This window comes from Plasmopara halstedii, assembly GCF_900000015.1.
Source record: "Plasmopara halstedii genome assembly, contig: Scaffold_410, whole genome shotgun sequence".
Taxonomy (NCBI): domain Eukaryota; phylum Oomycota; class Peronosporomycetes; order Peronosporales; family Peronosporaceae; genus Plasmopara; species Plasmopara halstedii.
This window is the reverse complement of record NW_020187331.1, coordinates 74,978-97,520: the sequence shown is the minus strand read 5'-3', so window position 1 is coordinate 97,520 and position 22,543 is coordinate 74,978. Positions and strand designations below refer to the sequence as shown.

Sequence of the window (22,543 nt, the reverse complement as noted above, 5' to 3'; positions counted from 1 at the left end):
AACCTATGGTAAAGTATGAAGCGTCACATACGACATGTATTAGCCGATCCGAATGCGGAATGACCGGATTCAATGTTTTCTGGAAGGCTCAGTTACCGCCTATCTGCGTATCCTCTGGACAATGTGACATTCTTTTAAATTTGTTGGTCAGAAGCCATGTCATGTCTGCATAGTTTGCACAACATCTGAGCAAGTCTATAGCCAGCCCAAGCCACTTCTACTTGTACCTCTGGGACGGAGGAGCTGATTAAACTATAATAATTTTCATGTTTTCTCATGAAAAAGCACATAAAGGGGATCTCGTCGGTGCCAAAGACAAAGGCTCAAATATTTGTAGGATCCTTGAGGATAGTGGCCCCACTCGCACTCATTGTCAACAATATAGAACTCAAACACGACGGGTGGTCAGCCCAGCTTATTATACGGTACCGAGAGTATCGTGCATGGTGAGCTTAGACAAAACACTTCAGGATCGATATGAGCTTTTGTCAGCGGTAAAACGGAAAGACTTGGAATTACTAGAATAACCAGTCACTCCTCTCCTGATTGAATTACCGTTCTCGCTACAAACTTCATTGCTCCACACGCCCGTGCCGACTTAAAATTGCAGTCATGACGTAGAAAAGATGGACCATCGTTTTTTTACCCCTAATACTTGCGACTTACAATCTCCTGATCTAGCAATTGAATGCGACACAAAGTCACTATTACACCCCCACTCTGGTACGTGAGACCGCTAAACATAATTGCCCTTACTCGTCTTCACCAGCTTTTGTGCTCGAAGCCGCAAGCTGTACCTTGTATTAACGATTCTAGCACAGAAGTTATAATCTTACACACGCATCAAACATCTTAGCAAAAGTTAAATTTTGGGAATCACGTTATACCGTCACTAATTTCCTTCGCAGCAGGAACATACCCGGACACTGCAATATGCAATCTGTGTTGTCTGCTCCATCTTATGATGCGGCTCACTACCGCTTCTTCGTTCCTTTAGCACTCAGCAATATCGTTGCTGATCAATTTTACACTAACATGTCATTCACCAAAGCTATTGCCGCCTCGTAATCGCGCCATAAATGACTCTGCTTTCTTAAAAGTTGGGTTCATTACCATGATGGAACTGCGTAGTAGCTTAAGTTTGCAACTTTTAGTCGATGTATGGCTCATGGCGTTCAATCCATTTCGATGCTGGGATGCAATCAAGTTCCAAAATCATACTTAGAGCGCGACGACGTTCCATGCTATCAAAAATCGATACTTTCACAAGGAGATCCAAAAGAACCTTCGGCACTTGCCGTTATTGTAAGATGCATCGATATCGTATTTGTGTTTAGATAACGCCTCCCCATAACTGTCTACTATTTTCTACCAAGCATCGAACGTGATTGTACGATGCCCCAATATACATCAGCATATCTTGCGACTTTAGAAAGCCTGGAAGACTGATCTTGGCAGCCAACGAACCTTGCTGTAAGGCCCACTTTCTTAAAAAACGTCTCTCATTTCAAGGCGGGACCGTTTCGATCATAACTTCTACGTGATGCAATTGGAGCCAGTTCGTTCCCAGTAAGTGAAGGGCGCCCTGCTGAGATTCGACGTTCCCGCAAACGATCTTGCGATCCGCGGGTGCACGATGCCTGCAGCGGGGCTGCCGTGGCTCTTGTTAGTGGAATGGTAGAGCGCTCGCTTAGCATGCGAGAGGTACAGGGATCGATACCTTGCTTCTAACTCGGGCAGTGTTAGGGTTTATCTTGGTAGATCGCGCTGCAACTTACCCTAGTTAGAGAAACCCACCATCAAAGAATGATATTTTCGTGTTTTCATTTGTTTTAAAGTCAAATTCTAAGCATAATGATAACTCACCTAATTTTCGACATTATAGTAAGGGTATCTCTCACTCAGCTATATGCCCATTTATTAAAGCTCACGATGTCTCGATCATGTAAAAGACTTCTTCTTTCTTTTTTCTCCATTATAAGCTGCAAGCTATAGGAGGTAAGGGTGTAGCTAGGCTACAACATGGATCAATGCCTCAGTGTGAAAATCACTAGCTGAGGGACGAATGATTAAATTTCGTTGTTTTTAATATTGGGAAATGTATGATGTTTCACGTGAAGTTTCTATTCTTCTCACATATGTTGGTAAACAATGTTGAATTGACCCTACCCTTCTACTCGCGACATTTTTTCTTAAATTTTGCTAGTACGACTCTCACAAAGAGCTCATGATACAATCTCTTCAGGATCATGGTACCAAGTCCGAGAAGAATTTCAGAAGCGCCACTCTCGCTGGACGGCCTAGTCTGAGTAGTAACGAGTCGAGTTCTTTCCCTTATAGAGGCAAAACTGTGAATATTAGCTTAAAGTACATTTTGAATGAGTGCATGAAGACTGTCCGGATAGTACATGAAGTAATGTCGCTACATCGCCTATGTGACAACCTTTGCTTGCTGATGACTTTTAATCACCTCTGCATAGTTGATTCAAGCTTTCCACCAACAAGTCTTTATTGTAGAATATTTAGAACTGGATACTCGATCTGCTAGCTCAGCTCTGCTTCGTTACGATTTTCAGCGCAATGGCTACACAAACATACCCATAGAAAGCTTATGTTAAAATCCTTCTCATTGAACATGATTGTGCAAGGTCCTGGATTTTCGTTGTAGCGGGACTCGATTATACACAACGGTCGAAACTGGTTTGTAAGATTGTGCTAGTAATACATACGAACATGGCTTTCTTGTGCCTTGGTCAAATCTTCGTGTGTAATGCCAACAAAGTAAAGCAAATCCTCGTTGAAAGCCTTTGTAACAAGCGTCAACAATTAAGGACAGGTTTTTCTTTCTGCATGCAAGGTCCACCGGCGCCGAGTCTTTCTTTAAAAGTAATACCTGACCACTTCAGTCCCTTCTCGCTAGAAATCATTTCTCGACTGTCACGCTCATTTACACCCGACATGCGTTCAGCAATGCGCTCTACAAACACTATACAAAAGGCAGCAAGTACCACCATGTCTCTTTCATGGCTCCGACAGCATGCGCGCCACCGAAATCGCGGAACAATTCGACTACGTTGCAGCAAGAAGCGCTTTACTGCACAGCGTGCTCAAAGCAACCTTGATGGGATTGAAACGTATGTGCCACGGGTTACATACGACAATTCGTTCGTTGTTGACAGTAGCGTCACGTTTCAAGACGCAAAGTGGGTGAGCGATGATCAATATATACGCCAATATCACCGTCTTGGCTGGGAGGTGGTACCAATACGCAAAGACGGTAATTGTCTCTTTAGAGCACTAAGCAATCAGCTTTATGGTCATGAACGTCGTCACTTGGAACTACGTCGTCGTCTAGTTGACTTTATTGACCTCAAACGTGCCTTTTTCGAGCCGTTTGTGACAAAAGAGGGAGTCGTCAAGTATTGTGCACGACTCCGTGAAGCAGGAGCATCAGGTGGTCATCTAGAACTTATTGCAGCATCTAAATTATTGGGTATCAAAATTATTGTACATACTGGTCCCGTCATGCGCCTTCAATTTGACTGTGATGAATCTGCGGAAGGACGAGAAGGGAAGGGCCAGACAGTCAATTTATTACTCAGACATGACCACTACAGTAGTCTTCGTAAGAAAGAGAGTTCACACGAACAATTACATGGATGCTCTGAAACGTGTCTATGTAAAAGAATTGTTATGCCGTCTCGAGCTTCGCTTGAAGCTCGTGCGTCTTTGAATGAATGTCCGTCGAATCACGGCTTGATCTCTAGCAATCGTAATCTGGACATGACTCAACGAAATTCGGTGAAAGGGCGACCACCTGACATTGCTGCAGTACAGCGTGGTCGACTTAAAGGGGCGTACGGTCGCAAACCTGTACCAGACGCTCCCAACAGCAGTAGCAGCAGCTTAAAATCACAGCAATCAGAAATTCTTATCAAACCAAAGTCACGTCCACCACCTCCACAAAATACCAAGCCTCCGGCTCCAGAACCACCATCTTCACTTGTAGCAGTTGAGCCAACGCCATTGCCTACTCCATCAGCTCAAGCAAAGAGTCAAGCACCGATAAAAGCAGCAAAACAAAAGATTGCTTTATCATCGTCCCGCTCAGCTCCACGTATACTGCAGAAAAGCCCTGGTGTGGTGCTATTTCAGCCAGAATCTCTTAAATCCACTGTAGAAGTGAAAACTCCGTTAGTGGTACTTTTCGAACCTGATCAGTCCTCATCTAAACTCGCTTCATCAAAGAAATTGACTGCGACGCCGGAGAATTTTACAGCTATAGCGGCAAAAGAGAACAAAGCAGGGATAATCTCGAGGAGACACGATACTGTATCACCCAATACTATCCGTCGACCGCGCCGTGCGGTATTTAATGGTGGCAAACGTCGCCGTTCCAGTGTGGCTGCGCTTACATTGCGCCAAGAGGTGTCAGTGAGTTTAAGTGTCAGCGCTACTGAAGTCACAACTGAGCCCTATATTAAGCCGGTGGATGCAGTGGTCGAGCCGGTCGTTGCATCGGTCGAGCCTGAGTCTGAGGTGTCGATAATAAATCATATCAAGGCAGCTAAGCCAACCATCCCCACAGCGCACGTGGTAATCAAAAAGTCGAGTAAGAAGGTGTTTCGTCAAGGACGCCCTGTACCCGCTGCGTGTTAGCACTGAATTCCAGGTTCATAAGAAATACTGATGAATACGAAAATATAGGGTGCTACTAAAGTGCTCGAATGAAGAGACCTAGCAGATAATCCATTTTCGGTAATAAAATATAATTGTAAATGTGCACTACCTCGAAACGTTTCGCGAAGGAATATTGCAATGAGCGAAAAGGATAACCACTCTGAGATTAATCGTGACAACACTGTAGTAGACTTCATGGCACGACTACAACTCTAGAAATTATCGCTGGATTTACGTTGGTTGAGCACCAACTTGACAGAGATAGAAATTCAATTTCTACTGATAGTTCAGGGTGCAAAATTGACGGAAAAAAACATCGTTTGTCATTCAGAAACGGAGCCAAGTAATTAAGCAGATTCAAGCTCTTCGATATAAGCTTCACTCCCTTCGTTTTTCAGGCAAGGACCTCCCGAGACCATCGAGAGATTACAAAAGCTTAATCAGTTACTCAAAAGAAATCTCTCCGATCGGTGCGAGAGCTTTTCGGACAGTCGAGTTCAGGAGCTTATATCCACACTGACTTTGTTTACACGAAAGCTTGTCCAGACAGAGCATGATGTGGAAAAAATGGATCAAACATTGAAATTAAAGACTCCAGAGCTCGTATTTTGACTTTACACTACAGCCAATGTTTGCACGTGAATGTGTAGCTGAGACTGATACTGGTATGCCTAGCAAAGCTTATGCAGCGGCAGCTGCTGCATCAGGGAGACTTTGTATGGCAAAAATCGACTTGAGCTCGCTCGGGTCCGTAAAAATGAGGTCGGTTTCTACTTCTTGGTCGAAAATGATGCTGCTCGACGAATTGTAGTCTTTGCTCATGTAATTCAAGCTCGCGACGCGCTTGCTTGAGAAATGAATCCACTTTTGGATGCTGCCGACCGCGAATAAATCGATTACAATACTCGATTCCACGAATTAGACACTGAGATGTGACGCAAACTCAACGAAATCAAGACCTCCGTACATTTGATCTACAATGACTCAGCCCGCGCAGTTCTGGAATTGGATAAGCAGCAATACTTGATCACGGCATAACGAGCGCAAGCACGTTTGGATAATAGTAGGCCTTCAAAGCTTACATGACGGCTTTACTACAGAATAATGCAAGTGATCGAACAAGCAAAATTTCTTCGACAATGGCAAATGGGTAAGCGCAAGTTCAATATCAACTTCAAACGCTGACTACGGACGACACTAGAGTCTCACCACTTTCTCTGGAACATGGCACCTTGACACTACCGTCAGATCCATGCCAAAAGCTGCATCTTCTTCGCCGGCTTTGACGGATTTATCAAATTGCCAGCTCAAACTCTATTACCAGCGCTTAACAGTTGGCATCACCACCGTCATCAGTTCTTCTAGCCACACCAGGCTCCTAGTCGATCAGCTGATCAATCTATAGAACAAGCTAAGAATGGTGTTCGAGTAACCAAAAGTAAAAATGCAGCCAGAGAAGAATGGCGAGACGATGAAGAGGAAGAATGAATTCATACACACGACAAACTTAAGCGCTCTGCAATACGCCACGCCGTTGGCTTTTGCATGAAGATTGATACAAAATGTCAAGGGCGTGGTGTCAGCATTTAAAGCTGGCAAGGAGTGCATCAAATGAGCAAAACCCACACAGTCAGTATAACTATCTTACAGTCTTTGCTTACTACCTTTCTTGTCAGTTATACTTTTAGCACGAGTAGTCACAAGCTGTGAAAAGACACTTCATTACCAACACAATTGTGAAGCTAATAAATTATTGCTATGTCTCGACTTCAACGTACTAGTTCTGTCTCCAGTAATGGTGCAGAGCTTCATGCTGGTGGCGAAGGAGCTGAGATTGCAACTAAGAGTCGTGAAGTTATTGATGGACTCAAAAAACTCTACTCAACAAAACTCAAGTCACTAGAAAAGCGCTATGACTTCGGAGACTTCCACTCACCGCTACTGAGTGACGCTGACTTTGAAGCAAAGCCACAAGTTCTCATGATTGGACAGTACTCTGTTGGCAAGACTTCATTTATTGAGTATCTTCTCGGCAGACCCTTTCCTGGCCAACGAGTTGGACCAGAACCCACAACAGATCGCTTTGTCGCTGTAATGCACGAAGATGAGGAACGTACGATCCCTGGTAATGCAGCTTGTGTGTCACCAGATCTGCCATTTGGTGGGTTATCCATGTTTGGCACCGCTTTTCTTAATAAATTTGAAGTTGCACAGCTTCCTGCTCCCTTGCTCGAACAATTAACAATTGTGGACACACCTGGAATTTTAAGCGGTGAAAAGCAACGTATTTCTCGTGGTTATGACTTTACGCAAGTAGCGCGTTGGTTTGCTGAGCGATCCGATCTCATTCTCTTGCTCTTTGATGCGCATAAACTTGATATTTCAGATGAATTTCAGCGTGTAATTGAAGTATTGCAAGGCCATAGTGATAAGGTGCGCTGTGTGTTAAACAAGGCCGATCAAGTCGACCAGCAACGTCTACTTCGCGTTTATGGCGCTTTGATGTGGTCTTTGGGTAAGGTGCTTAAAACCCCAGAGGTTATGCGTGTGTATCTTGGCTCATTTTGGGCTCAACCACGTCAAAAACATGGTGACGATGGTAGCGGTAGCACTCCAGAAGCTCTTTTTGATGCTGAAGAGCGTGACTTGCTAGATGAATTGCGAGCTTTGCCACAGCATGCTGCTGTTCGTAAGGTTAATGAATTGGTCAAGCGGGCACGACTTGTTAAGGTTCATGCCTGTATTTTAGGCCACCTACGCGATAAAATGCCAGCAGTTTTTGGAATGGAGAAGAAACAGCGCGAATTGCTCGATAATATGGCTGAGAATTTCCGTGAAGTGCAGCGTAAATACCACTTACCACCAGGAGATTTCCCACCAATTGACATGTTTGTACGTCAATGTGCGGACCGCAAATTTACGAAATTCCCTTCTTTGAAAACACGTGAGCTACAGGATATTGACGATATGCTGACAAAAGATATTCCTGCTTTGATGGCATCATTGCCTAAGCATTCTCGCGTCGGTGTTGCTGGTGTGGAGAATGTTCCTGGTGCAAACACATTGAGTAATAATCCATTTGCGACCATAGTGGCTGTCGGAAGAAAAGAGTGGGAAGAGGTATTTCAGGGGCGCAAGGCAGAATATGACGCTATTTTTGCTACGCTGTCATTAAATGCTAATGGACGAGCCTCTGGTGTATGTTGCATGGCACCGCTGCAGCAACAGGCCTCGGCAATAGTTTCACAAGAAACACTACGAAGCATTTGGGATCTCGCTGATCAGTCAAAGACAGGAAGTCTGGATGCCGATCAATTTGCTGTGGCCATGCATCTATGCAAACTAGCTAAACAGGGTGAAGTAGTACCATCAGAGCTTCCGGAATCACTTGTGCCACCAAATGATAAAGACCTGCCGCAATTTGGATCACCTCTTCAAGCTAGCGCACTTCGCCGACCTGCACATGTTTAATAATATTTGAGTTTGAAATATGGCAATCAGATAACGTAAATTTTGTATGATCGACGATCTCATGATTACTATTTTTAAGCTTTTATTAATTATATCGTTTTAAGAAGGTTTTAGTTTATTATAATACGTCACTAAATCTAGATTCTAAATACTGACGTAGCAGTCATAGACCACCCATTGCTACCCATTTCTCCGTGTGGATAGATAATATGGTCAAGAACAGCAACAGAGCGCGTAAAAGTAGCAATGTGAGCACACTGGTGCGTGCTGAAGATGCTGCTGAAGAAGAAATTCTTGAAACACCAGCATTAAGTTCCTTTAGCTCCGTGGTAAACGACCGTAAGACGGAGGAGAGTGAGGACGAAGATGATGAGGCTAAAATTGAGCGCCGTCTGGTAGCCGAGGCACAGGCTGAAGCTGACAGCTCAAACCATGAGAGCAATAAGATTTACAACAACGAGGCTCTTTTAGCGTTGGTTAAGGACTGGGATGCTAAACCACTGCCGTGGGTGGAGACACTAGAAACTTGTGCTGTCCCACTAGAGCTCGAGAGCGTTCACGACGATTTAAAGCGTGAAGTAGCTTTTTATAACAACACGGTGTCTAGTGTACGGTTGGCCAAGGAACGGCTTTTGAAGGAAGGGGTGGCGTATAAGCGGCCTGACGACTACTTTGCTGAGATGCTTAAGAGCGACACGCACATGGCAAAGATTAAAGATAAATTAATTTACGAGCAGAAGAAAATTACAGCTGTAGAAGAGCGGAAGAAGTCACAGGCACATCGGAAGGTAGCGAAGGAGATTCAAGCTGAGAAGATTAAGGAGCGAAATAAACAGAAGAAGGATACACTTGAAGCTGTGAAACAATGGAAGAAACGCAAAGGAAACGACGAGCGGGGTGGAAATAAAGACGATCCAGACACTGAGTTGGATATGATTGTCAGTGGCAAGCGAAAGCATCCCAGTGGTGACCGTAATAATGGCAGCAAGAAGCCACGCGTAAATAGAGCACGTGAGGCCAAAAATGCAAAGTTTGGCTTTGGTGGCAAGAAGCGTCATGCCAAGAGTAACACGAAAGAAAGTACCAACAATTTGTCAGCGTTTCCAGGTGCTCGTAAAGCAAAGATGAAAAGTCAAGCAACGGCCAAGGGCGGACAGCGCCCAGGCAAAGCTCAGCGTGCTAACAAACGCAACAAGAGTCGGCGGTGAATGTAATAGTTGGCAACCTCTCGACTAGGCATTCGTAGTGACAGAGTCGGTTCGACTACACTTATTATATAGATGATAGAGCTTTTTACTTCATGAAATGAGCTTTCACTATTATTGCTGACAATATCAATACTTGAATCTCCCTTCTTCTTCACAATCAAAACGAAATATTGTTTTGCTGCATAAAAGCCAGCAACATTTGTCGTTCATTCGGCGGCAGCATATCAAGCTTTTGTGGGGTCATGTCACGGGCAAGTTCTGTAATAGCATCAAATTGTCCAGGTGGTACTGCATCATTTGACTTAGCTCGCTTCGTGGGGTTATTTTCTCCAGGTGCAGGTGTTGGCATCAGTCCTTGTTGCTCACCTGGATGTGGTCTCTTTGTCAAACGCGGATCTCGTCCTACTCTTCGTGGGTCACGATTCGCGAAGGCTGAGTTTAGTGTGGAGGATCCACTAGACTGGGGTGGACCCGAAGGTGCAGGCATCAACCCTAGCTGGGATTGAGCGTGCATAGGACTAGAAGAGGGGACTCCTACACCTTGTCTATTATTCATAGCGCCACTTGCACCTTGAGTGACTAATTGTCCCGGTCGTGCACTCCACCGTGTTCCACCAGGCTTAGCTGGCGCAGGATGTGAAGTCATCATAGCTGGCTGAACACCAGGTGGTGCTATACCCAAAATTCCAGGTCCTGATCCCATAGGCGTACTCATCATTGGACGCGGTGGCGGCGGCATCATTCTTCCAGGTGCCGGTGTAGGATGATGCATCATAAGAGGAGGCGGAGCCAATAGCACTGGTTGTGCCTCGGTAGACGACGGAATAGGAATCTGCAGAGACTTAAAACTCTGTACGATGGCGTGAGTAAGCGCTGGATTTGCCATTAAAATACTTTTCGTCACTTCCGGTTTCTGTCGTGCATGTTCCTTCAACTGCACCAACATGTCGTAGAGCTTAACTGGTCCTAACCGTGCAATAGCCGATTCCATAGCATTTATTGCCATTTCTCCTGTCACGAGCGTTGGCTGTCCACCGTCAGCTCCACTACTTCGAAAATTGCCATTATTAGTTCCAGCACGATTGGTATTGTTAGTGTTCTCCTGCCGCTTCCGGTCTACGGTGCTGGATTTGTCACCACCGTCTGCAAAGTCCACACGAAGGTTTCGCCCGTTGATATCGTATCCATTCAAGTTGCGCATAGCACTTAGTGCTGTGGCTCCATCCGCGTACTCACAGAATCCGTATCCTTTTGGCTTGCCAGTCTCTCGGTCTGTCACGAGGCTACGATGACATGACCCAAATCGACACAAAACGCGTAAGAGTCCTCTTCATTTTCTACGCGCTCGAAGATTCTGACGCACCGAAAGTTAATGACTGATCCAGCTTCAGAGAAGATTTCCTTAAGCATTTCTTCCGTCACATCATAGGGAATGTTACCGACTGATAAGTTTGATATTAGCATCGAATTCATAGTGATAATGAACAAGATGATGGTAACAAAGGTAAAATAAGGAGAGTCAATGTTAGTGGGGGATTCTGGTGCAGATTAGGCTCAAAGATAAATGACAAACCGAATACGCTACGCTCCTTTGCGGAACTCGCACGCGCCTTGTTGTTATTCATGGAGTGAACTTATTTTTTAAAAATTCTAAAAGTGCACATAGTTTAACAAATAGTTTTTTTAATTCACGTTGATGATATACACTGTTCGTTCTTTAAGACGCAAAACAAGCGCAATCTAATTCTTCAGATTGTTATACCTCAAGAAAACACTCTACATCTACTTTAGCAGCGGTCGGATAGATCCGTACATTCCATGGGGTTTGTTCCTAAAGTACTGAATGTATACGAAAGTGCCGACGAGTCTCGCGCTAAATTTTCACGATAGGTAAGAGACACGCCGTTTCATCCAACTTGCAGCTTTGGATCCAGCTACAGTGAAGGAGACGCAAGTTTGGAAGTCGAGTGATGCTTGACTTTGCGAAGTACAAGACTTGCTGTCAACAGTCATTTTAATCTCTTCGAGTCCTATCGACCAATTATTGATCTTGGAAAAAGTTGAGCACAAGATGCAACGCGCTTGCTCTGGATGACCTTACCTATTCTTCCAGAGCGATGAAAGCCAAAAGTGTGTCGTATCGTAAGCATCAAGAGCGTCTGAGCAAACTTGCCAAAGTGAAACCTCAGAGTTCCACAAGCTCTCGAAAGAAAAGTATTCATCCACTTTGCCAGATACTGATTACAGGCCTAGTGACCCGCCGCTCTGCTGTTCGCCCAACATGCAAGCATGTCACTCCCTTAATCATCCAGCAGAAGATACAGATAGCGACTGTAACGAGATCACGCAGAATGATGTGGTTACACGTATATATGAAATTAGTACGTGACCGGAACAGCCTGTAGTTATGCATCTGATTGAATTTTACTATATAAATAGTAAAACCTATACATTTATATATAGGTGGCTTTGCCGCAGAGAAACCCAGAAGTACAGTTAATGATACAAACGGAAGCCTTGAGTTAAGGTTGTTGTTACTCTTGGAGTAAGCGTATTGCGGTCCGCTGAACTCATACTGGGTTCTGAGTATAGAATAAAGGTCGCCGACATTAACTAAGCCTTCTCTAAGCGAAAGCGGTACGGCAACCTCACTGCACTTGTTAGTCGTTCGACTGACCCTCTGTGAGGATGGAGCAGTTGTCCCATTTTTCCCAGGGCATGCAGGACGGGCTTTAAAGGCTCTGTGAGGATAGAGCAGTTGTCTCATTTTTCTCAGGGCATGTAGGACGGGCTTAAGAGGCTGATGTCTCTTCTTGGTCCTGAGGGTGTGCAACACCTCGCTTCACATCCATGTGAAGCGATTTGTGCGCGCCCGGAGGCGATCTCAAGCTATGAAAATGCTCTGGTAGAGCACATACAGTGGAATATGTCAGCGGCAACCGCGTCCATGACGCCACCGCCGACTACGGTTGACCCTCGGACCCAAGCCGCTCATGGTCAATGTTAAGCTCTTCGAAGGCAAGGATGGAAAGAATCTCCTGCTCTGAGTGAGGGGGATCGAGACGGCCATAGCGTTTGCCATGCTCCAGACCGAGCTACAGCGCGTGGCGCTAGTTATCTTCAAGCTCGGGGGTTGAGCGCGAAATTGGCACTGACGTGCGGCACTTCGGTCGAAGAGGTGTTTTTCTCCGGGACGGAGCTGAAGCTGCAGTTTTTAAAAGTGTTTTTGCCGCCAAATCAGGCTTAACGCGTGCGATCGCGTTTACTTATCACCCGACAGGGCAAGAAGAAATTGATGGACTTTGTCCAAGAATTGCGTACTATCATTGCCGGTATGGCAGCCGATCATCTTCATGAGGCGGTAAAAGTGACCGTCATTTTTGAGGGCCTCCGCACTGGCACTGCCAAAATGGAAGTCTTCTGCGTGCGCCCTCTTCTTTTGAAGAAGAAGTGAACGTGGCATTGAATGCGAGGTTAAGCTTTATGTAGGCGCGACTTGGTTGGGATGCACACTCTATCAGCTCGTCGATCGGGCCAGAGCCGATGGATCTCAGCTATGCTGAGGACGAGGAGGTAGAGCTCCGAGCTGCCGAGCAGCGTTTGAACACCCGATGGTGTTTGTCTGTGGAGACATCCGTCACCTTTGGGCTGGATGTCTCCTGCGCAAGGCGAGTCAAGGTTTATCGAACCGACGCCCCGCTTCTTACCTGCCATCTGCTTTGTCACGGGGAAAGGACAGCACCCAGTAGACGCGGTGCGGCCTACTGGGGAAGAATTGAGTTCTGTCGAGCCTGAAGGAGATAGAGGTCAGCAGGGCCCAGTTCCGAAGAGCTCCGTGCTCTTAAACACGAAACGTGTATGCAAGCCGGGCTTGCTGGTCGTGGACGCAATCGTGAAGGTTTTGAAAGGCCATGGAAATCCTGATCGACTCCGGGGTGTCGGGCGACGCTCCACCATGGAAGAAAGTCAGCTGTATACTGAGGGGCTGAAAGCTTGAGTGACACTGTCACTGTTCGCTTAGTGAAGGGGACATATGTCACTGTACCGAGGGTCCTTGTGGATCTCGAGTGTCAACTTTCTTGACTATGATAGTGTGGAGCACTGCTTAGTCTTACTTTGATATGAGGTCATCCTTGGTATGTCATGATGGAAAGGTCATGAGCCATGAATCGACTGGAGGTCGAAGACCTTAGGCGCTACGCGCACGATTCTTTGGTGAGTCATTAATCCACCTCTGCTAAAGAACAAAAAGGCTATTGGCGCGGGCACTGGACCGAGACGGTCATCGTGCTGGGGATCAGAGTATTTGAGTTAGTGAGCACCGGACAGGAGTTCTGAGCATGGCTTGCGAGCTAAACGTGGAGTGGCACCTAGCCCACTGAGCAGCTGCTCAAGTATCGAAGCAGTCGCTGCATGCCATGGGTGCCATCGTTAGCCAAGGTCCGAGGCATCGAGGGCGAGGCCCTAGCGAGGCACGTGGGGTGGCTCGTAATCCACTGAGCACTGATCACGTTTCGAAGCAGTCGCGGCATGCCACGAGTGGCATGGACGGGCGAGGCCCGAGGTATCTTAGGCGAGGCCGCGTGGAGCGGCACGTTATCCACTGGATGAAGACAGCGGAGCTAGCATCTCTTCGTCAGACATTGTTAATATCATCACAGCCCCGGTAGAGTAGGAAGTAGGGCTGACACTGGACGACGCTGAGTGCGTGTTCACACTAGTCTAGCCGTGACGTACAACCTCTAAGAAGAGGCAACGGCGACGCCGTATGCCAGATGCAAGACGCTGGGCGTCGATCCTGACCCAGGATATGTCTAACGTAGACAATAGCGCATAGCTATACACCCTCGTCAACGGTATGACGGGGGGGAAGACGGCGACGTTACCCTCGAGGCAATTCCCGCGGTGGACGCGCTTCTTGAGCTGGACCAGGCGTCCTCTGAAGAATTTGGCGGTGTCTTGAAGGCAGGCGAATTAGCCGAAGTGACCATTATACGACCGGAAGAAGAGATCAGCTCGTCGTCGTTTCTAGATGAAGCTGTCTCGGACGACACTAAGAGAGTGCTGAACGCACGAACTGGATCGTCGATCCTAAAGGATCCCTCGGATCCGTACTACCCTTTCGTCAAGAAATTCCAAGACATCGTCCCCAAAGACCCGCCGTCGGTCAGAGACACATCGGTCTCTTCGGTAGTACAAATCCCAAGTAGGATCCAGCATTCTGTATCACCAAAATAGTTGTGACTTGATCAAAAATGTGACATATGCATGTGGGAGCAGCATACTGTAATCACTTTTCATAAATTCTCACTATGCACACAGGAGGTACCGTCATTTAATAACTAAGTGAAGCTCATTACATCGCTCCCTGGTAATACTTTAGAAGTACGTTAATACTTGTGCAGATGCTTTGGAGCAGCTCACTTTCTGGAGCGATCAAGTTAACGAGCCATCTTTGATGCTTTATCTTCGCCTAAGCGACACAGTACGCTTCCAGAACACTTTGACTTCCCTTTTTTCTTAACCGAGAAGAAGACAAGAAAATGAAACGTATATTTTGCTGGCGTCGGATCAAGAATCGTGATGATCTGACCCAGTCTATCGCAGCTATGCTGGGTGTTTATTTACCTTGAGAACGAGAACAAGATGGAGCGCCTGTTTCGCCGAGTTGGCGCTGTCGGGACTACCAAACACGACCAAGCGAAAACCTCGTAGTGCTTCTAGAGGCACCACTACAAGCGAATATCCTAGCTGCAGACCACGTCGAGCACATAAGACTCTAGGGCCTGACGAGGTTACGACGTGTCCTAGTCCAATGGCTAGCCGCGCTGCCGAACTCTTGAGAGTCGCTGATGGTTCGTTGTGTCCTTCTGCGTTGACGAGTCAATCGATCTCCTTGATCGACAATCGCCTCAACCACAGCGCGCTCTCCACTCGAGGCTAATAGCGGAGATGGGCTTGTGCGTGAAAACGATCGAGCAGCTCTTGAAAAGAGCACTCATCGCAGGCAATACGAGGCATAATGATACGTTGAATGATACTAGCTGATCGCTGCGGGAGCATTTCGAACCTTGTTGCAGAACAGAACTCAATTTTCGACGTTCTGATATTATTGATTTCGCCCAATACTCGGGATTAAAGTTTCGCCCTGAACTACATGTTCAACAAGTTCATGATGATTTGTTTGAATTTGGAGGGACGAGAGGTCTCGTGAGCTGGCTCACAAACACCTGTTGCACTCTGGTGAAGGTACAGACTATGTCCTCAAGGTATACCATATTTGCCTTCAAGTAGAAATCAGTAAATGAACAAACTTTGATATCCTTCAATGCTTCTACGCCGAGAAGAATTTACAGGGTGACAAATCGGTTGCGCTTCGCGTCCAAGTGAAGAAACGTATTGATTTGCTCGATTAACTCAAGTGGAATAATATTGACAGATTCGCTCTGAAGGTACACTTTTTGTCTTCGCACATACATTGTATGATGTAGGTGCGTGCGTGTAGGGATGACTAGGGTATAAGTATCACGATTTCGTTTTAACACTTTGAACGGCTTGGATAACCGTGGTAAAAACTTTTCGCGTTCCAAGATGGATCAGGCAGAATGTATCGTACTTAGTCGTGCAAGTTTAATGACCTTAAACACTTTCTCGAACTTCCTTCCTCTTGTGACTGCTTGTTCCTTTTGCAGATCGTGGGCTTTTGCCATTGTGTTTCGGACAAACCGCACAACGTCTTGTCTTTACACAACTAAGACATGAACGTGCTGTTCCTCGCGATTTGCCGTGTCGTCTCTAAGTCTTAAAGAGTCGATCCGATTTCAACTCTATGACAGCATGTTGGTCGATCTCCGTAGCCATAGCTCGCCCCCCCCACTTAGGACAAAGACCTCGCCCTTTGAGAAACCAGGTTTTCACTTAAAATGACGGTGATCTACCGAGACATAAAAGGAGGTTTCCTCCAACTCTGCGATAGGGAGAAGATTACTCCACACTTTGCTCGTCGTAGCGTAACTACGCAGTGTATCCTCCACGTTCCGTTTGATCGTATGTTTCAGGGTGTGCCGCTGTTGACATGGACAAATTGCTGTCCAAAAGTCCAGATAGTGCACGCCAATACTTTCACGTTAAACGGTTGTCACTGTCAGACACGATCTCAATCGGAAGGCCATGTGGTAGGAAAACAACATCGACAAAGACATTAGCTGTTTTCGGATCTTAGATTCATTCAAAACAGGCGCAAGATGGACCATCATGAGGAATCGGTCTACTATCACAAGGATGCCATTGCGCCCAAGAAACACGCGGGAGTCCAAATATGATGTCCGTATTTACAGATTTCTAGCTCTACAAACGACCGAAGTGGAATTCAAGTGGAACCCGATGGTCTCACTCTCTGGCAAATTTTGCAAGTCCTCACATCCTTGCGGATCTACTTATGCATGTGGGACCAACAATAACCGCAGGCTAAACTAAAAGTGTTTTCTCACGTCCTAGATAATCATCCGAAGGACTGTCTTGGCAGATAATGACATAAAACTTTGTCATTAGAAACAACAACTGTTGCTGTATCCCCGTGTTCAATCGAAAAGTACAACAATTCATTGTGTAGTCCAAAACAATGAGCACATAATATTATGCGAGACGGAAGACATTGCAGTGATTTGTCGGAAAGGTCCTTGGAGTACCTCAACAAGACCTGACATATATAATCATACTTGTAGCCCTTGACAATTTCTTTGCGTGCTGCAGTCATAGCTTGCACGCTAATCATTTGAACATCGTCGCATTGTCACATTGTCGACATGACACGTGCATACGCTCGCTCCTGGACTTTAAAATAGTCCGGGCGATTTGACAACGCATCGGCTACGACGTCCGCCTTGACTGGCTAGTCATGTACCGTACGAGCGAGGTATGATCCGTATAGATCGCGAAGCGCTACTCTCTAGGCAACTACACACGAATCTTGACCAAAGCATGCTGACAAGCACCATGTGATGATCTTCTGACCTTTTCTACTCAGCGATCTTCTTTAAAGGAGTCGTTAGGGGTTGTTTAGTTGCGCGTGCATTTGTGCAAAGAGCTGACAAAGCCATCCATCGTCTACGCTGTTTCAAATTGTTTGACACAGGTCAATCATCGATTCAAGACGCTGAATGAAGCCGTCAACCGTGCGATGCAAAAAGAAGTCAGCATCAAGCAAGCCAAGGTCAATGTCTTCGTACCAAGACAAGCGCGTCAGTCAGCTGCTACAAGTGATGGCCCGTAGTCAATGGACGTATCGTACATTTCTAGGCTGGGAAACGACATATGGAAAAAATGTATGGAGTTAGCTGACTACAGCAGCTTCTCCAATAGCCTCTGCATTCGCTCAAGTTCTATTGAACATTGTAATTTGCCATTTTTAGTAGCCTATTTTTAATAATGAGCCGGTGCCGAGTGTCGGAAACTTTTCTCTCTCATCAAGTCTGCTATACAATTTGGACAGAAGAGGGCGACAACAACGTCACACTGTTTTTGGCGAGGGCTATTGCCGTTTGGGTCAATATTTGGTTCCCGGATACAAATCATAATCATGACGCACTCCTTTTGATACGCGTGGTAGATCTCTCGGCACCACGTCGTAAACTCACTTCAGCATATAATAAAAATGATGTGCAGGATTTTTTACAATATCTGTTTAACCCTTCGCTCAGTGCTATGTAAGTGTCCCAATGATAAATTTATTCATCCCGATTGATGAGTTCGGCTCCACCTCTGGCACCAACCATATCATATGGTGATCTCATCGTCTTGTAGATTCTTGAATATATCCCTGAGAGTCAAACTGCCAACTTAATTAGCACTTCTGCTGAAGGTAGTGAGGAGAGACTCACAATTTCTACGGCTACTTCGGTCACTGTATTCACAAGCATAGAATCTGCTCGCCACTAAGCCGGGGAGCTTCACTGATTCGCACTATACGACTGTCACGAGGAAGTGCTGACCCAGTCATATCGTTAAAATTGTGGAAAGGATGGAGCATCCTTCTTATCTAAAGGTATCTCTGGCGGGACGGTTACGATCAGTGGTGAGCTGTTGCTATTTGTGCCAGGGCTGGAAGAGTGCGGAAGCAACTGCTTCACAGCTTTTCGTGCCAGGACTGGAGATGCTGAAGGGCGACTAGAAGTCGTAATTAGAAGGCCAGGATCCACTCATGTAACGGTCTTCGCTTATACAAGATCTTGCATGTAAGGAGCTTGAACTTCGAAAAGGTTGAATAACAGAAAAGTTCCCGGTAACGACAGATACACGTTTGTCTCGCACCAGTACAAATCCCCAGATGTGAGCCAGCATTCTGTATCACACAGAATGTTTGTGAATTTATAGAAAATGTCACACATGCATGTGGGAACACCATCCTGTAATTTTTTATACACTTCTTAGAATGCACACAAAAGATAATAGATTATCCTTCATGGTATGACTAAGTGTCACCCATAGCAGTATGTATCTACGATCTTCTTAGACTTTAAGGAAGTGTATTCGTTTAACAATATCTCTTGATAGAATTGTCTGTATTTTTGACGTCCAGAGTGTAACGGGGTTTCATGTGCCCTGGTATGAAGGATGTGGGTCACACAATGATACGGGTTACACAAGATGGCGTGACCACACAATGATGAGGCTACGCTTACACAACAAGTCAGTACGAGGCTGGAGCAGCCAGTAGTTATACATTTAATTAGGTGTACTATATAGATAAGAACACCTATAGATTTAGATATAGGCGGCTTTGCCGCAAATAAAACCGAGAAATACAGTCAACGTTTTAAAAGGAAGAGTTAATAAGCCTTGGGTTAAGGATGTCATTATTCTTGGAGTAAGTGGCTTGCGATTTGCTACACTCGTACTGATTCCAAGTATGGAACGAAGCTCACCGACCTTAACTAAGCTTCTCTAAACAAAAGAGCTACTGCAGCATCGCTACAATTTTGGTCAGGGGTCGTGACACTCCGCATTGTTTGCACTGTACTTGCGCGAGTAATCGGTCAGGTCAAGCCACTGTCTAAAGTTCTGAAAGAACGGACAGATCCACAATGGCATTATCTCTGAAGGAGCTGTCTAAAGGCACTCCTTCCTCATTATGCAACTCGAATGGGGATTTTGTCGGTGTCAACGACACACTAGTCTGTTTTGGTGGATATATGATCCACTCGTCTTTTTCTCGCAAGTAATAAGCGTGGTTCTTTACATTTAATCTCCGTTCTCAGCATGACTTTGGACGAATACATCGACGAAATAGTTTTGTGCATAGCATCGATGTGGCATAGCAGCTGTGCCACCAAATGATTCGACGTCAATGGTGAATTAGATTTTCCCGGTGGCATAACGGGCCACCTCCAAAGCATCCCGCTCAGACCATTAAAAGAACTCGCTACTTTTTCTTTCACAGTCGATGACATTCATAAAAGTCATGAGCACTAAACAAAGTACAGTGAACCATGCTACTCTGCAGTACATTCTTTCTAGAAATCGGCGTTTGCGCCGGAATCGTGGCAGATTTTCAGCTGATTATAAACACGAACAATTCGCTCCTTGAGGCAAAGCTTTTCTACACAGGGAGTAGGAGCCAAGAGAGAAGATTTACTAACTCTCAATCAATTCTCTTCTTAATTTGCATAATGAAGAAGTCGATGACATAACAGGTTTGTATGCTGCGATATCTTCCTAGTGATGCACTCATCTTTCCAGGTGGTATAGGCGTCGTGTGTTTCACGTGAATTCTTAGACTAAGGAGGATTCGTAGAATTATTGAGTACAGCTGTTCTACTTGAGCTCTGGCAAGTATTCAACCCATTATGGCAGGGGTAGAGACGCTTTGGCGCGTGAACGAAGTTGTGAAAGCCTCAGTGTGGGATGATAAGATTTTACGAAATTGATAGCAATGGTACTGCTAAGTATCTCGAGCAGAGCTTATTGGTTAAAGCGGCAATGAGTTGCGGACCATAGGATGGTAATGTCTATCGCGGTATCCTGAGTGATCTCTGGTGAGATTTAAAAATATGCGCAGGGAATTGGAAGACGGTGAAGACACAGAGATGGTACGGTTGGATCTGGAGAAGGTCAGCTCTCAGATAAATCTGTCATTGAGGACACTCGCGAAGAAAGGAGCGTGAGAAGTACGATAGGATTTATAGGCTGAATGGGGCAAACAAATAAAATTTTACTAGCAAAAACTTTTTAATTTGTCTTCATTGAAAATGATGAATAATACTTCGACTCAAATTTATTTTGATATATTTTGCACACGCAGGTATGAGAATATAAATACTATTTTTTGGTCCTCAGCTTTAGACATCGCGTTTTTAAGAATAGTACTGAAAGAATCGTGTCATCGCTGTAAGTGCGGCAGCCAACCACGTGTAATTCCAAATCCAGCGTGAATACTTACAATTCGGCTGAACGAACAAAGCAACAGACTCTGTTGTGTAAAATATGCTGCTCGCCATAAGTGTCTCCAATAAGCTTAAGAATTCCGAGAGGTTAACATTCAGATCTATAGTACATCCGCTTGATCTTCAGCTACAGCTTCGTCTGACACTGCAATACAATCAGGTTCAATCCCTATTGAGCAGGAAAGTATACTCAAGTCAAGGCGAGTATTCAGCCGAACTACAAAGCTTTCGGACAATACTATCATCTATTTAAAGTTATACCAATCTGCATATTTTAATTAATACAAAAGTTCAAGAAGTGAAGAAATTTATTTGCACATCGTATATATCAATTATTATTGTTACTATTGTGTAGTTGTAATAGTAATCTATGAACAACTCAGGTTTGGCGCATGTTGAATCAGATTTCTAAAAGTGACATTTCTGGCAGGTCAGAATAGATTTCTGTAATATTCCTTAAAGCAACCCTAGTCTCTTCAAGTTCTTTTTCTGTTCCGTACCACATTGCAGTTTGGTATCTCTGAAAATTTATGTTTGCTGCATAAAAATATCCGGCAGACATAGAGCAACTTATCAATGCGAAAAAACCATCCGTATTTCTAATAAAAAATCAATATGTACGATGAAATCTTATGTCCGCAAGTTCAAGCGGACTTTCGAGCAGATCAGTATCTGACAATCTGTTGCTCCGTACATTTTATTGACTTTTGGTTTGAGATCAATTGGTTCTCCTTTCGACCCATTCATTCCAAAATTTTCTTCACCATCAACATGTTCTCAATTATTGCTGGACTTCTTGCCTTCATTTCTCACTTTCAACTCATTCAAGCTCAAGATGTTCTCGAAGCAAAACCTGGTTCTTCACTCTTTCAACAATTTCGACCAGTTTACCATTTACTTGCTCGTGAAAAATGGATGAATGATCCATGTGCACCATATTACGATGAATTGACTGGTTTGTATCACATTTTCTATCAATTGAATCCAAGATCTACAATATGGGGAAATATGACATGGGGTCATGCTGTTTCAAAGAATCAAGTGACATGGAAAGATGCTCCAAATGCATTGTATCCATTTGAAGACAAATGGGATCATCTTGGCATCTTTTCGGGTTTTGCTATGACAAATGCAATTGATAATAAAAACACTGTCTTTTATACTGGAGTGACTGCTCTTCCGATTAATTGGAGACTCAAGTATCTTTTTGGTGAGCATGTTATGTATGCGACTACTGAAGATGGTGGTAAAACATGGGAAAAAGGTAGTGAACCATTGATTGAATTACCACCTGAAGGTCTTGAAGTGACTGGTTGGCGTGATCCAATGCCATTTCATTCGCAATCTTTGGATTCACATTTTAATTATAATGCTTCAGAAGGAAGTAATTATCTTCTTTTAGCTGGTGGTGTTGTTAATGTTGGTCCTCGTGTCTTTCTTTATCATGCTCAAGATTATGTGAATTGGGAGTATAAAGGTTTTCTTCTCGCCCCAGAAAAAGATACAAAGTTTTCATTATATAGTGAAAGTTGGGGATTTAACTTTGAGACGACGATTTATCGAGAAATGATTGATGAAGATGGTCAAGTTCATAATGTCATGTTTTTTGGTGTAGAAGGTGAACCAGATCGATATTCAATGTGGGCAACAGGTTTGTTCTCGAGCTATAACGTGGATCAGGAATCTGAAGTTGATCTTGGTCTCTTTACTCCACTTATGGTTGGTGTTTCCGATCACAGTAAT

The 22,543-nt window shown here is 44.8% G+C and overlaps 5 protein-coding genes across 5 annotated transcripts in view; 4 read left to right on the top strand and 1 right to left on the bottom strand.

Moving 5' to 3' along the window:
* Positions 1-3,012: 3,012 nt before the first annotated feature.
* PHALS_09254 (OTU (ovarian tumor)-like cysteine protease) lies at positions 3,013-4,659 on the top strand (the record flags this gene model as incomplete). The annotated part of the gene is made up of 1 exon (XM_024724721.1): positions 3,013-4,659. One exon carries the CDS (start codon positions 3,013-3,015, stop codon positions 4,657-4,659), a length of 1,647 nt encoding a protein of 548 aa, XP_024575569.1.
* Positions 4,660-6,438: 1,779 nt separating this feature from the next.
* Positions 6,439-8,151, top strand: PHALS_09253 (eh domain-containing protein 3; the record flags this gene model as incomplete). The annotated part of the gene is made up of 2 exons (XM_024724720.1): positions 6,439-7,369; positions 7,430-8,151. The coding sequence occupies 2 exons, from the start codon at positions 6,439-6,441 to the stop codon at positions 8,149-8,151; spliced, it is 1,653 nt and encodes a 550-aa protein (XP_024575568.1).
* Positions 8,152-8,360: 209 nt separating this feature from the next.
* PHALS_09252 (Nucleolar protein-like/EBNA1-binding protein) lies at positions 8,361-9,359 on the top strand (the record flags this gene model as incomplete). Its single annotated transcript, XM_024724719.1, has 1 exon — positions 8,361-9,359. One exon carries the CDS (start codon positions 8,361-8,363, stop codon positions 9,357-9,359), a length of 999 nt encoding a protein of 332 aa, XP_024575567.1.
* Positions 9,360-9,516: 157 nt separating this feature from the next.
* Positions 9,517-10,984, bottom strand: PHALS_09251 (cleavage stimulation factor 64-kda subunit; the record flags this gene model as incomplete). The annotated part of the gene is made up of 3 exons (XM_024724718.1): positions 9,517-10,642; positions 10,723-10,801; positions 10,933-10,984. 3 exons carry the CDS (start codon positions 10,982-10,984, stop codon positions 9,517-9,519), a joined length of 1,257 nt encoding a protein of 418 aa, XP_024575566.1.
* Positions 10,985-21,571: 10,587 nt separating this feature from the next.
* PHALS_09250 (hypothetical protein F442_07443) overlaps positions 21,572-22,543 on the top strand; it is a gene marked incomplete at both ends in the record, with an annotated part of 1,115 nt that continues 143 nt past the window's right edge. The window contains one exon of the mRNA XM_024724717.1: positions 21,572-22,519. Coding sequence (XP_024575565.1) covers positions 21,572-22,519 — 948 coding nt within the window. The remainder of the gene's footprint in view (positions 22,520-22,543) is intronic.